At 42.6% G+C, this 15,939-nt stretch overlaps 1 protein-coding gene across 1 annotated transcript in view; it reads right to left on the reverse strand.

The window, feature by feature from the left end:
* Positions 1 to 15,939, reverse strand: part of LOC148039439 (protein CASP) — a 69,409-nt gene that overhangs the window by 10,889 nt on the left and 42,581 nt on the right. The window contains exons 2-10 of the mRNA XM_087690660.1: positions 14,345 to 14,455; positions 14,076 to 14,254; positions 12,959 to 13,108; positions 11,354 to 11,442; positions 11,159 to 11,268; positions 10,926 to 11,020; positions 10,785 to 10,843; positions 9,702 to 9,867; positions 1,788 to 1,880 (exon numbers count right to left, since the gene is read on the reverse strand). Of these exons, the coding sequence (XP_087546786.1) occupies positions 1,788 to 1,880; positions 9,702 to 9,867; positions 10,785 to 10,843; positions 10,926 to 11,020; positions 11,159 to 11,268; positions 11,354 to 11,442; positions 12,959 to 13,108; positions 14,076 to 14,254; positions 14,345 to 14,455 (1,052 nt within the window). The remainder of the gene's footprint in view (positions 1 to 1,787; positions 1,881 to 9,701; positions 9,868 to 10,784; positions 10,844 to 10,925; positions 11,021 to 11,158; positions 11,269 to 11,353; positions 11,443 to 12,958; positions 13,109 to 14,075; positions 14,255 to 14,344; positions 14,456 to 15,939) is intronic.

Here is a 15,939-nt window from a genome sequence, read left to right on the forward strand (position 1 = left end):
CTCCTTGGTTATTTGCAGCAGGTTGGCCAGATTTAGGGCCCTTTTTGCAGGTCAGCCAGATTTGGTGGACTTCATCTATTTATAACTGGTCTCTCCTAGCCATCATCTTTTGCAGGTTGCTCCTCTGACTTTGGGCATTCTCCTCCGTCTCCGGTGCTGCTGCTGCTGCTGTCATCATTTCCAACCTGATCTGGTGCCCTCATTGACGCCTCAGGCTGCGTGCAGGGACTGATCAGTCCTTCCATTTGTATTCAGCATTTATTTCAGTCAGTGCAGATTTCTTTCTTCCTTCATCTTCCTGATGTCTCCTCTTTGTGTTCTTGTTTCTTCTTCCGTTGTGCACTCTCACAGCATCAGCACATCTTCTAGCAAATCATTTATTGAAATTATGCCTAATTTGCAGATGTCTAAGGTGTCATTTCAATTTTCATTGGCTCCTCTACCCTACCAATCACCAAATTCTCCATGTAAGGCCAATTTGAGCATGCATCATCTGTGAATTTTCCCCATTGCTAAGGTTCCCAAATCCATGGAAAGAGTGCCATTGCATCTTCACCATCAGGGGTCACACAATTCAATTCCAAACCCTTTGAATAACCCAAACATACAACAATTTGCAAATCCCCACTTCACAAACAGCAAAACAGCTCCCATCTATGCAGCAAATTCTGATCGCCTTAAATGCAGCATCAGAATAGACACCTCGTACTGACCATGAATAGTTAGGGTAACCAAAACACCACCTGCATCAGTGAAAAACAGTTACAAATCTGTTCATAAAGTTCTGGGAAAGTTGGGGAAATTTGTTTTTGGGATGGACTCTAAATTCCACACCTTTAATACTCTCTTAAAAGAGCAAAGAAACAGACAGGAGTGGAATGGCAAACATTAACAAAACAAGGTGAAATGACAATTGTGTGATGGACAAGGGCATCGCTCAAAGCAGCAGGGCATGAGGATAGTAATCAATCAAGACAATACAGCACCATTAATCTTGCCTGAGTCTGGGATTATGCTACAATAATCAACAGGCCACCAATCTTGGCTGAGGCTGGCCTGAAGCCTAGCCAACCAGCAAACTGGTTGACCAACCACCCAGCCTTCCTTCCTGTTGTCCACCAACTGCTGTATTTCCTGAAGTGCTGGCAGGGAGATTCTGTCTCTTTTGTTCTCACTGCTGCCTGAACTATTTTATTCCACAGGCTGCAGCCACTACCTGTGAGTGATCCCTCTAGCCCATTTGACGGGTTGGTAATAATATGGGTCTCTTCTCTCGAAAATCCAATCCTAAACACAATTTCTTGGAATTCACTTTTGTGCATTTTCACATTGATAAGAGCTCTAGACTTACTCTTGCAAATTATGCATTTTGATTTGATGATATAGAAGATGATTCATTAAACAATGTTGACAACAGTCTTAGATTATTCTACATGCATGTATGCACTGGTGTGTGTCAACAAGAAACATGGCAAAATGTTTGTACATACTTTATCTGTGCATGCATGCATGCATGTGTTGATGATATAGAAGATGATTTATCGAACAATGCTGACAATGCTTTTAGAAAACTTTACAAGCATGTATGCACAGGTGCATGTCAACAATAACCTTGTCAAATGAGCTTGTTTGTATCTATTTGTGATTACGTGCCTGCAGGCATGGTTATCTGTGGGTGGATACCTGTGCATTTGTGTGCTGTGCATTTGTGTGTGCATGTGGGACATCTGCACACATGCATCTGTATGCTCATATAAAGGCAAAGTCAAAACAGAATGCATGTGCACCTGCAATATTTTTATTTGTTTCCGAAGATCTTCAACTTGCTTAAAGGTTGGTCTTTGCTCCAGCTCCTTTTGCAACTCTTCAATAAGTGTGACCTAGAAACGATGAACCAAGTTTTTGTGGTTAGCACCGGAAGACTAGAAGTCATGACTAAACTCTCCAAACTAAAAAAAAGAATCAGAATCCAAGATGGCTGCATGCATAAAACCACACATAGTGGCAAACCATGACTACCTAACTGTAACACATTTTAACATTTTTTGCATTTGCTAATCTGATCTAAATGAATTTACTTCTCTATGCGACATGACACTTGAGTCTAGAAGTGATGACAGCTGGAAACTCGGGAAGGGGTGACAGCCGGGCGTGATCAGCAAATGCGACCTGCTAAACAGAGTGGACAGGTTGCTAGGCTGATGCAGGGCTGGAAAGCACACCACAAACTGAGATATCCACCAAATGGTGTATGGAAAATAGCAGAGATGTGGGCACCAGCTAGTGGACTGATACAGCCGGTATCTCAGTCCAAGCTATAGCTAACCACGGTCCACCCAACTGACAATGGTTATCCTCCAAGGTATGAGGAAACCTTGGGTACTCCCTAACCTTACTAATGCTCCTTTTGTGCTTCCCAATGGAGGGGAGGAAGTCAATAAAGAAGAGTAAATATTCTCAAGTACACTTCTAAGCAAAATACAAATAAGAAATTAACAATACACTTCTCTATTTTATGAAAACATCCTCTACCAAAACAATGTTCCACTTATTTTTATCCTACAATTTATAAGATAATGACCAATTCAAGCCTAGGCCTCAATAATTTGGTTATTTGGCACATTGATCATTCCATGCATGGGGGTGTGCGGGGCTAGCTGGCCCCCCATTGGTGTTTGTCATGTCTTCATTGATTTTGGCCCTCGCGGTAGCAATACTTGAGCAATGGCATGTAGCCATGTCACCACCTTTGCTGATGGTCCCAAACTTGCTTGGATCGATACGGCAACATAAGGCTTCAAGAAAGAGCTGGTTGAATTTTCGTAGAGCTTCTACAAAATAGCTTTAAAAAAGGAAGAAAACTTCAATTTCCTTTTTCTTGCCCTTCGATACCATTGCACATAAGCTCCTATCCCTCAAGCTCTTGAGGCTGGGCATCAACAACACCTACAAGATGCTTGGCTGGGGAAAGATTTATTACAACTAACCTCATCAGTATTGTTGCACTTAAGCTCCTATCCCTCAAGCTCTTGAGGCTGGGCATCAACAATACCTACAAGACGCTTGGCTGGGGAAAGATTTATTACAACTAACCTCACTGGTCCTTTTTAGAGTTTTTGACAGAAAGCCCTAAGGCTTACAAAAGCTTATGGATTTGTGTGAGAGAGTAAAAGTAAGGCATAGTCTTTCAAAAAGGCCTAAAAAGCAAAAAGAATATAGTCATCTGTGTTTGACTACATCTCGCGCATGAAAATTCCTGTACTTCAGACGTACTCAAAAATTCATGCACTTGGGATAAACCTTCGAATGGCCATAACTTTTGATCCAAAGATCAAAATTCAAAAAAGATCAAAGCATTGGAGTCTAGCAATGTGCTCTACAATCACATCACCTCATACCAAGTGCTTGAGTAATTTTGAAAAAGCCAAAATGAATCTCCATGTCCCTTCCCATCAAGAATTTCTACAAATATTATGACAAAATAAAAACAAGGTTTTCAAATATTCCTAAACATCATCACTCTAGAAACATGCTTGTGTGAGACAAAACTTGCAAGATTCTTGATAAAATTTATTAGGAGAAATGTCAAACATTACAAAAGTCCAAAGTAGAAAAGTGGATACATTACACTTGAGTACATGAAAAAACTTGTAAAAGGAAGCTATAGATATAGACCATCTTCTTCATTAGACGACCTGTTCCCATGCTGTTCAAGCCTACATTTTGCAGGTACAGCAGCCATCCAGCTTGTATTTAATCTTCCACTACTTCTGCCTACTATTCAGCATCCTGTGTTTGCTGATTGGAGGTTCTACCCGGCTGCTATTCTTTTGTTTTCTCCTCTACTTGGGTGCCCAGAAATCACCTGCATAGCAACCATCATCTTGGACAGATTTCGGTATCATCTTCTTCTCCAACACCTCCTGAGGACTGTATTTCACTCCCTCTACTACTATCCTTCATCTTCCAGTGCGTACTTTGACATTCCATTGCCGAAAGGACTACGTTTTGCTCCCTCCATAGACCAGCCCTTTCCCTTGTCATTGACACCTCTACCCAAAGGGCTGTGTTTGGCTCCCTTCACAATGAAAATCCCTTTCAATTGCCATTGTCTGATCATCCAAGACAATGCAGCACACTTTGACGTTCCACTGCCTAGAGGACTGTGTTTCACTTGGACCTGTTAGGTTTGTATAATTCTTTTGTGTTGCATGAATCAAAACCCTTGCCTGTTTCTTCTTTTGACGTATAGGATCCAGATGGCTTTGCATATGTGAACTTCAATAGAGGGGGCTCATGAAGCAGACGAAATTCAGGTACATCTACAACTTTTGTTTCATTTGAGCATATCACACACACTTCTCACTTCCCTCCCATCCCACCCTCTTCTATATCACACCTCTCATCATCTTTCCAAAACCTTGGATTACACTCTACATCTACATCACACACCCTAGGGGTTGGATCTTCCATCTCCGCTCCTAGCACCTTTTCCTTCTCCACCCCATTCTTTACCTCTTTGCACCATGGTACTTCGTTAGGGGGAATGCCACCCTTTAACACAGTGTCTCTCACTTTTCAGCACATGAGCACACCCATAACTCTTGGGACGACTGTGATGGGCATCCCCCTCACTATCCCTAGCTTCACATCTCCCATGACCACTCATACACAGGGGTTTCCATCCTCGGCCTATGGTGCAACTTCACACTCTCCTTGGGTTACACCTACGCAAGGATTCCCATCTTCTACTCACCGTGTTCCCGTCCCGCCTCCTTGGGTTCCTCATGTGAGTACCATGCCCATGCCTAATCAACCCATCCCTACCTATGGATCCACCTTGCACACTACATGCATGCCTAGTGGGCACTCTGGGGCCCATTCCCAAGTGTACTCCACTCCCCCATCCTACCCACACTACACTTTTTCACACTATTCATCTTCGAGCACTACCACTCCTGTAGCAATGACCAAGAATGCCTTCACGGATAAGACACATTTTAACGGGTCAAATTTCACCACTTGGTCTAATTTCATGCAACAAGTGCTTGAGTCTCAGGGTCTTTGGGACCTCGTCATCGGTCTAGAACCTATGCCGAACCCTCGACTAGCTCACCTTGATTACATCTGTCAATGGAGAGCCCGCAATGCCATAGCCAATGTTGAGCTGATGCAGGGATTTCTTCCTGAGTTTCACTCTCCGTTGCAGCACTTCCCGCTCGCATCAAAGCACTGGAGTCACCTTCTCGACCACTATGCGGCTCGTGATCGTACTCGGCGCATCAATCTCGACTTTGAGCTTCAAGAGTTCTCTATTAAGGAAGGGGATGATCTGAAAGTCAAGCTGGTTTAATATAGGCGGTTACTTGCAGAGTTTTCTACTACTGGCTCTCGAAAGTCAGATGACGATCAGGTTACATTCTTCTTGAATAAGTTACCCGACAAGTACTTTAATTTCATTTAACACGTCATCTCCCAACCTAGATTGCCAACCTTCTACGAGTTTGAGTGCCAGTTCTTGTGTTACACGAGGCTGTATGATCAAGTCCGCATAAAATCCTCATCACAGCCTTATTCAGAGCAGAGGAGGTTGGTTGCCTCTTCTTCGGGAGGGACAACCACTAGTGGCAAGAACTCGCTAGATGCAAAGGCAAGCCAATCAAAGAGTGACTCCTCTTCCTCAGATGGAACCAAAGAATCTAGACCTATCTGGCAGCAACTCCCTAAGAAAAACCATTTTTGCACACATTACCAGAGAGCGGGCCATATGGACGAGGAGTGTCGCTCCAAGGCCCAAGGTCTTCCACCTAAAAAGCCTCAGTAGACCGCTACAACTGCACAGTCCAGTGGGGCTACGCCCTCCGCTCCTGCTTCATCTGCTCCTTCAGCACCCGTTGTTGTTGTTGTTGGACATGTGGCTCGAGTACAACCTCAACAGCCCTTCTCTCTCACTACCCTTGAGGGATTGGCTGATTGGTCTGCAAGTTCCGATCCCGTTGCACGTCATGCATCTATCTCACCTTCCTCCCCACCTCGTCAGGGGTTCCCTTGGCAAAGCCCTGCTACTGGACATACGCAATGGTAGCCACCTTCTTTGACTCGCGTACCTCTAGGTCTTTTTGGATACCCTAGGTCAGTCTAGCATTCATTTTTCGCACTCTTAGAGTCAAGCCCATAGAATTCATTATCCTTAGTTTTTCCATTTTTTTGTCTTCCACTGCATTTACTCATACACATACACATTCATTCCATTTATTTTGAGTTAGATTTTCTTTCTGTTCTGTTTTGCTTTGGAGCATCTCACCACTAACCTCTATGTTTGCAGATTCTCATCTCTTTTGCATGGTTTTGTCTTTCAGTGTAGGGCTAACTTGCAGATTGCTTTGGTCCTCCCTGAGCTAGAGACATGGGAATGTGCACCGTTCCTTTCATGGTTTCATCATCCTAGGAGTGCTTGCTCTTCTTCCAACATGGCGGTTTTCCCTCCTAAGGCGGATCGTGAAGCATCTCTCTCGATGCTATCATGGCGGTGACTTCTACCTTGCTCTTCTAGCAAGGTGCTTCATGCACTTGGTCTCCTTTCATTTCTTATGGTTCTCGACACCATATGAAGACCGACATCAAGCTCCTCTTCCTTCTTTGGCATCTACATCCTGGTTGAGAGGGGGTTCCTACCCTTCTTGGTATTCTACAGGCTTCAGCACTTTGTCTTCGATATCGGCTTTTTCCCTATGTTGTACCTTTTCCCTTTGCATTGCATGATTACATCATCCTTGTACTAGGGCGCTTGTGCAAGTGAACAATTCCCCCACGAGGGACACTGTCCAAGTGGCACCTGCTGCATAAGCATTCTTCAGCATGTAGCATACTTTGCATCTCATTGTGCAGAGCACCACTTGCGCGGATCCTAAGTTGTTTTCACTGACGGCTGTTGTTACCACACCACCCTTCTTCATCACATGGATGCCTCATCACCTATTTTTCCTCGTCATCGACACCCTGAGTGGATGGGTTAGCTTGTATTGTTTTGTGATGTGTTGGGTGTACCCTCCTTACTCCAATCTTCTGGGTCACTTTTACTCAATCAGCCGCATTCCATCAAATTTACTTCACTTATTCAAAAAAAAAAACATTCCATGTAGTTCCATCTGCCTTTCTAGGGCTTGGTAGGCCACTGGGCAGACGACGTGCACCCTTTGTCCGATACCCTTTCCTCCCTGGGGTGATTACTTGGATTCCCTTGGTAAGATAGCCATCGCCTCTGTAGTCTTGGTAGGCCACTGAGTAGCCGACGTGCACCCTTTGTCCGATGCCTTGGCTACTTTGGGATGGGATGCCTTGGGGTACATAAACATCACAATGGCTGGCCTAACCTTTCAGCTCAGTTTTGGGCCTCAGAGGGGGTGTTGAGCTAAAATATGCATTACTTGCTGATTAGCTTTTTAAACAGCCCCAAAACACACTAAAAATGCTCTTTTGGAGTAAAGCCCTAAAACAGGGAGCGGTTCGAGAGAGTTCAGAGGAAACCCTAAAACGGGGAGTGGTTCGAGAGAGTTCAAAGGAAACCCTAAAACGGGGAGTGGTTCGAGAGAGTTTAGTGGAAACCCTAATTTTTGGGGCACCCTTCCACATCTATAAATAGACGGGCTACCCCCATTCAGTGATCATCCTTGTTTGCAGGTTACACCAGCCCGCAAACCCTCTGCTGCTGTTGCCGCCCAGTTTCCAACCTACAGCCCGCCTCCATCTGCTGTCCAGCCAACATCGACTACAGCCATGTTATCTTCAGCCTATCCTTTGCTGTAGGCAACAGCTCTCAGCTGTTGGCGACTGCTCCAGACTGTCTCGGACTGTTGTTCAGCCTGCTGTCCATCATCTCCAGGGTCAGACAGCTTGCATTTTCAGCATTGCAGGCCCTAACACTCTCAGGCACTATTTCAGCCTGCTTTTTACAGCAAACTGTGCATAGTTTCCAGCCTCCGATCAGTAGTACACTGCTACGTTTACCAATTTCCAACCTCCAAACTGCTGCGTTTTGGTGACCAGCCTGCTGCCATTCACTATTCAGCACTCCTACACTTCGACTGCTGGTCACAGACTTGGGATCCGTCTTCGATGGACGTCACACTCCGACATTGCTCTGCCCTTGAGCACACTGTACACTCTTACATTCATTTACAGCATTCATTCACTTCAAAGTTGTGTTCTCTCTACCTTCTTCTGTTTGTGTTTGAGTTTTGAGTTTTGCACTTGGGGTTTGAGTTTTACCCTCTGTGTTTGTGTCTGTCTCTTTGTGTTTCTGTCGTGGTCGTACACTCTATGTCCCCTCAGTGCAAACCCTAGCAGTTTCCTTCACATAGGCAACTGAGCACACTTTGTCTGATATCCTATCCTCTCTGGGGTGACTACTTGGACTCCCTCGGTAAGATAATCATCGCCTCTGTAATCTTGGTAGGCCACTGGGCAGCCACCATTCACCCCTTAGCTGCTTTGGGATGGGACAGCTTAGGCAAAATTGGGTTGGCCTTTCCTTTTAGCCTTATTTTGGGCTCCAGAGGGGGTATTGAGCTAAGAAATGCATTGCATGCTGATTATCTCTTAAACAATCCCAAAATATGCTTATTTAATGAAAAACACAAAAACAATGCATAGTTCAAGAGAGAGTCTATTTCGCAATGCTTTAAATTTGATCTCCTTTGGTGGATGATCCTTGTATGCTAATCACTTTTCACTCCAAGGGGCTTTGTTGGGTTTTACTCACACCTACACTCGCATAGGAGTTTCGGTGATCCGCAGTGGGACATTGGGACACTTTTTACTCTCCGTAAGAGAGGTTTTTCCGCCCAGTCATATTACTCCTTATTTGTGTATTTATGTTACACAGTTCGGTCCCTTATCACACATTACACGCTTTCATGTGTGAACGCACCTTAAGGCACTTACACAACCCTAAAGTCTAAGGGTTGCACTTTTGTACTTTGTCTTACACACTTTGAATCTAATCAAGTGTCGAGTTGTGTCTACACTCTCACTCTCTCTACTGTCTAGGCTCTATGTGCTGAGCTAATAGCTGCCATCTCTGATTTAACAAAATGAAGATTGCAAAGATGGCAAATAGTGATGAATGGCCTGGGCTATGAGCTCTAGGCATGCAAATACTGAATGATGTAATATACACATGCCGCCTATAAATAGGCATGAGGATGACTATACTCACAAGGATGTAATGAATTATGTCCACATGCTAACTATAAATAGTCATAAGGATAAAACGTGGCCAATTTCATCCAAAAGGCCTAAACGGACTGACAAATGCATGGCAAATGGTCCAAATCAAACCTAAAATGGCCGACTGATAAATGCATGGAAATGGTGAATGGTCCAACCTAAAATAATCATGGTGACACATTGCAAACGTGTGTGCCTAACTGAATACAAAGTGGAGCTGGACATTGGATCTCAACAAGTTATGTGGATGACTTGATAGTTCATGATTAGTAAGAGAAAGAGTCAGAACTATGGTTGTTGTGAATTGTCTGAGAAGATGTGGGTAGAAAACATGCAGGACGTCAAGTGATGTTGCAAATGTCAATATTATGCATGAAGATTTACAAAACAGTTAGGACTATTGTCCCCATCTGCATCTAGATATCCTCCCTAACAAAGCCATAAAATATCTGAAGCCTAGAGAAGGAGTTTACCTTCTCATGCACCAACATATTCAGCCTTTTCAACTCAATGAGGTGTTGCTCCCGTTCCTCTGACAACAGCCTTTCAAGGTTGTGAAGTTCAATATGCAATTCCGAAATCACTTTTTCCTTGTTTGACAAAGATGCTTCTAAATTGCTGTTTCCACTTATGTCCTGTCTGCCATAACCAGATCAAGCATTAGAACCTACGATGAGCTTACAATTAAAAACATTGTTCACAGTTACAGGTGTATACACTAATCAATCAGCATCACACCTGCATTGCATCTCAGAAATACAATTAAAAAAAATGGATATGCTTTTTTTTCATACAGCATCTGCCTGGCCACAACTTAGTAGTCCTGGTAAGATCAACAAGTTTTCTGGAGTCTCTGATCTAGCTAACATAATTGCATTGTAACCTTTTCTACTTGTTTCACATGTCAAGGGTGCAGCTTGGCTCAGCTGGGGAAACACCAGTTTAGTCAAAGATATACTAGACCAAAGTGCATATTTCATGCTTCTACAACTTGTGGCATTTTTCATTGTTGAATTTAGCAGTCAAGTTTTTTCACTTGATTCTGCTCACAAACTAGCTCACTGTATCTCAGGTATCAATTGAGAATTCCAAACTCTTCTACATATCTAAAATGAATCAAAAAAAGCTTGTCTCTCATATTTTTCATATGCATTACTCATGAGGCAAAAGAACCAATTGTTTTGTTCCATTTTCACCAACAACTTAGAGATAAGATTATGAGATTTCCAGAAATCCAGCATAGTACTATAAAGTAGTACATGTCAACACTATGGATGAGGCTTTCCTGCATTAGGTTTCAGGTTTCAGAAACTTCTACAAGCAGCACAGTACGAAAACAGAAGGCAACCGCTCAAAAGCAGAACTTACATTAACAACACTAGAGTATTAAGTCCTTAGTCCTAAGGATTTTAGATATCTTGATTCCCAAAGTGTGATTTTCCCCCTAGAACATTAGAACATTTAAATCCTTTACAAATCTTCGTTTTCAAGGGGTGATTTTTTCCCAAGCTGAAAAACACAATTTGAGCAAAACAGAAGTCTCCTATGAGAATGACCTTTCTTGAAAACGTGTATCCTGGGTGTGTGCAGCTTGCAACTGTGACCTTAACTGATCCTGTAGCCCAAGCAAAACCACAATTGAGTACACATATTCAGAATCATGTTCTTTCTATGCTAAGGGCAACCAGAGTGTGCACCTTTTCTCTCTCAAGGCTCAACAAACGAGACTGTGCTCTTTCAACCTCATCTGTCAAAAGATTAAGTTCCGCTTGTTTTGCTGCTCGCTCTTCCTCTGTAGTCAATCACGATCTAAGGTCAGCATTCATGAGTCTTTAGATATAAAACATAACAGAAGATTAGCAAGAAGTTACAAGCAGGAGACACACATTGATGAAAAATGCTAACTTTGTATGTGGCACAAAAAGAGAACCTGTTTGTGCTCGAAACTCAAAAAGCTGACTCTGACCATAATCATGCAGCCGTTGCATATTTTGCACACTCTCCTTCGCCGTGCGCAGTTGGTCTTGTAATGCTTGCTCCCTAATGATTACCATGCATCATTACATCGAATACAAAGAGGAAGCACCTAGAACTTCAGGATTTAGGAAAATTCTCTCCCACCAACCTCTCCTTTAAGACCTCTAACATCTTCTGGTTTTCTTCAGCAAGGCTCCTTTGCTTCATTTCCACTATTTCCTTTATTTTTTCTTCCATCTGCAGACATAGTCATCACTTTAGATCACATCTCCTAAGAGAGTTTCAGTCTAGCACAGTTCCAAAATTGAACAGGTTGATTTGAAGAGACATTAAAGGTCCATTGAAAATGTTCCAATTTAATCTTCCACTGTTTATTCAGTTACAAAATCAGCTTTTAGAAGAGCTGGTCCAGCATGTCGCTACTGCTATGGATTCAAAAGCAAGCCATTCAGATCAATGTTTCCTTTTGTTCTATTATATTCTCATCTAACACTTTCTTCTATCCATGTTCCTGCTTTCATTGTGCACTCTCACAAGATTGCCCCATGAGAGCATTGTCTAAGTGGCACCTTGCTACATAAGCATGCCCATTATGCATTACCCCCCCTGCTGGAAACACAGCTGGTGTGAGCAGTCCAAAGATAATGAACAGCAGACTGAAATGGCCGCCCAGCGCACTGATGATGCCACCCAGAAAAACACAGCACAGTAGAAGAGTCCTCTTTGATCAACTCTGACTTCTACTAAGGCAAATGATACCACGTGAATGTGCACAGCAGAAGGAAACAATGAACATGGAGTGAATAGAGAAGAGATGTAGTGAAACGAAGGACCAAAACTGACAGAAATCTAAATAATATAAGGTTGGTCTCAATCAGCTTCTACATGCAGCATGGAGCATCAATGAGGGTGTCAAATGGAGGCAGGAGATGAAAATGATGGCAAGGAGGGCTAACATTGAAAATGACAGCGATTGAATGAATGATAGTGAAGTGAAGCGGGGAAGCCATAAAAGGCATACATGCTGAAATTGGCCAACCAGAATACAAGTCGGACCAGCAAATAATGCACTAAATGCTAAATGCAATGCAGTAAATGCTGCCTGTGTGCCCAATCGAATCCATCCTTCACATGGCAATAAATGCCTATCCAGAAATGAAGGAAACAGGCTGCCTGAAGTGAAACGCAAGAGTGGACCACATGGCAATTCCGGATCAGCACTCAGAGTAAGCTGTTTATGACACGAACCTTCCAAATCACCAATGGGACTGTCTCTGCTCTAGTTTCACAGAAGGATAGTCTTACCAATATGTACATATTGAATTCAATCGCTGTTCATTCAGTGACACCTATGCTTCCTAATTGTCTTTCAACAAAGAACAGGTACATGCAGTTTATGAGACTTGGAAGTAGTCTGACCTTGAGTTCCTCAAGGCATAATACAGACAAGAGTACAGCAGGGCAAGCTATGAGTGCTTGTGTGTGCTTGTCACCTGCTGGTTAAAATCTTACCATTTTGTATTTGCAGATTATACCATTACACCTGCTCCTCTTCTCTTTCAATAGCTAGATGTTCTTTTTATAAATCTCGCCACCTTGCACATTCTCTTATGACATAGGGGTTTGTACCTTTGGTGTACTTTCATGATGGGTTTTTGTCCCTTTTACACATATATGACGTATTACCCAAACCAAAAGTGTGCAATACAAGTGTGTGTATGTGTACTTAGACAAAAAGACTGAACTTGTGTACCTGCTGTTCTAACTGGTGGTTACGTTCTTCCAGTCTTCTAATGGTAGCCTGTTGATTCCTGAGATGTGCAGCTTCTGTTCTATACTCTTCCAGCTCATGTTTCATCTTCCGATTTTCAGACTCAAGTTCAGTAACCTTGGAAGCCAATTCCTGTGTTTGGAAGTTTGCATGTAAGAAATTATTGAATGGTTGGAAGAGCATTGCAAAATACCTAAACCAAGATTTGCACATGCTAGTATTGATATGAACACCAGTGGCACAAAAGCCCAATAAGGACATGAACAAACATCACAAAATAAAAAGCGCCCATTGCCCATCTCAAATGATTTGTTGCAAAACACATCTAATCATCTGTAGTCACCTATTTGAGCCAGGTTGAAACGCCCTGGAAATTCGTACCCATGAATTGAGCTCATAAACTTAGGAGGGCCGATTCAGGGGCATAAAACATAACACCAAAGGGACAAAACTCAAGCCTAGAAAGTAACTATCACACTGGCATTTTCAGAAAATATGCCAGATTTGAACAAAGACCTGTACCAGCATGGTGCCTGTACCCAACATCCACATTGCTCCAAAATATTCAATTAGTATGAAGCTGTTGTTGTGCCTGAGAGCATTCACAGGAAGGTTCTAGAATATAACTGGACAGAATAGACCCAAAACTCACATACAGAATGGTACAAGTTGAAATATCAAGAGAAGTTGGAACAAAAAACAGCAATTATGCTTTTTGAGCAGCCACTGCAGGAATTTTAATCAAAGTTTTGATTATCTCCATATATTGACAGTTGGTAATTAAAAAAATTCCAATTAAAGTGTGGCTAATTATACTACTCAGAAGAATTTTATAAAGAAGTACATGTGCTCAACAGTCTAGCTGGAGCTGACTCAAGGTCACTGAGCAATCAAACATACAAGCCTCTCAAGGCAGTTTGGGGGGCATGGGGGAAAGAAGCCATGAAGGAGTATACCGCCACCCGGGGCTGCCGGCCTGCATCGTGAAAAACAGGTCATGGCTGCCCCAAGTGAACAAGAAGTGATGTCAAAAACTAATACTTATCCCAAGCACAATATGCACATTAGAAATCACTAGGAGGAGGACATCAGAGCACACCGTGGCTGCAGCAAGTGCAGGAACTGGATCTGGAGCTTCATATAGCTTTTGATAAATGTTCAAAAAAGCATTCTCTCCAAATTTGGCTCTCTTTGTGAGATTGTCTACCTCCTCTTGATAGCCTTTCAACAGGAGAGGAAACAGCTTAGGCTTTTCCTCAGCTGGGGCCTTTTTGAATTCTGCTCAACAAAACAGTTAAAGTCGGTTTAATAAGATCAAACAGAAGAAAAGCCTGTCCACTAGAAAGATTGCATATATCAAGAGTTTACCCCGAGTGCTATCAGCAAGTTTTCTACGATTCTTAAGGCTTGCCTCTTGATTTTCACCAATCCGTAGTCCTTGTTCATCAAGCTCGCTTCGCTCATTCTCAAGATTAAAATCTGTGAAAGAAATGGCATCCAAACAAGGATATTTAGAAATACAATGTTTTCTAATTAGAACTTCTGTCAATTTCTTGTCTGCAAAAGAGGACTGCTGTAGTGTATACTAAAAACATTTTCAAATCTACCCAAGGTACTGTCACAAATTGTCTTATAGATAAGATAGAGAGAGATCAAAGATAAAGGAAGAGAAAAAATAGAGAGATGTCAAAGATATGAGAGATTCACTCTAAAATTTTGGTGGTTTCCAGACGGTGAAAACAAAAACAAAGCATCCTAATACAAACTTCAAGGTTGACGTCAGCAGTTTGATAATGAGACAATGTTTGAGTTTGAGGACCAACATGTAAGTTCGAGTACAAGCATAAGTTTCTGGCTACAAATATCTGTGATGTTTCTTCACAATTCGTGGCGGTCAAATGATGTCAATATATGAAACACAGTCCAAATAAGAACTTTCTCCAGGAAAAAGGCTTCAGCTCAGAATGTAAAAAGGTGAACTACCCACCACTTTGTCTTTGTAATTTGATGAAGATGTCCAGCCAAACAGCATGAACCCCTCTCTAGATGAGCACTTGCTGCTAGGGGTGACAAGAAGATGCCAAAGGGAGTAGAGAGACCTCAATTGGGACATATTAAATATATATCCATTCAGGGAATGGATGAGCTAAGTCTTTGATCCAACTAGAAGACGATAATGAGGAGCTATCCAAAGTGCAAAAAAGAACCTCTCCCGAAGAAAGACATCAGGGACTAAAGGGCATGGGGTGGACATGCCAGCAAGGAAGAGTAGATCCGAGAAGAGAGAAAGTAGTTGTTGCATGATATAATGGCCCTCTAAAAATGTGCATCCCTGAAAAAGCTCCTCACAATCCTTGGAATCCCCTTCTGAAACTGATACAATGGCCAAGGAATCCACAACTGCAATGCTAACATCAATATCCCCCTCTAAATGGGATAAGAAGTTCAAGCGAACCACCAAAGGAGATGGTAGGAGCCGGGGGGATGGATGGGAGCCTAACTCGTGAGGCAATGGTGAGATTCAAGGATGGCCCTACACAAAAGAAGGGAAATGGAGCCAATAACACCCACACTCCTAACCTCCTATCCAAAAAACAATTTTTGTAAGGTAGTATCTATTAGCAATCATGTTTGTTATGCACTGTCATCTCCTACTTCTGAGCAAAAATCTAACTCAAATAGGGACACTAGGAGCTCTGAAATGTCTATCATGTGCTTGACACAGGAGGCAGCTCTATTCAAAGCATGCATTCCTTTTCTTAGTCAAATTAGTGTGCGTTTCTAAGCTTCAGTCAGCTTGTGCAGCCCCTACAGTCCACGATTTGCCCAATCTACCTTGTCAGCATTTTCCCCCTACCATGTCAGCATTTTCTAGCTCGTCCGCTGAAACCAGCCTTTCTCCTCAGATAGGGTGGCAAATAACCTAATTAAGCACTAATTACAGAAAGCATATAATTCACATA

The sequence above is a fragment of the Lygodium microphyllum genome, chromosome 2 (assembly GCF_053477565.2).
Source record: "Lygodium microphyllum isolate KBCC chromosome 2, Lygodium_microphyllum_v1.1.10, whole genome shotgun sequence".
Lineage (NCBI taxonomy): Eukaryota > Viridiplantae > Streptophyta > Polypodiopsida > Schizaeales > Lygodiaceae > Lygodium > Lygodium microphyllum.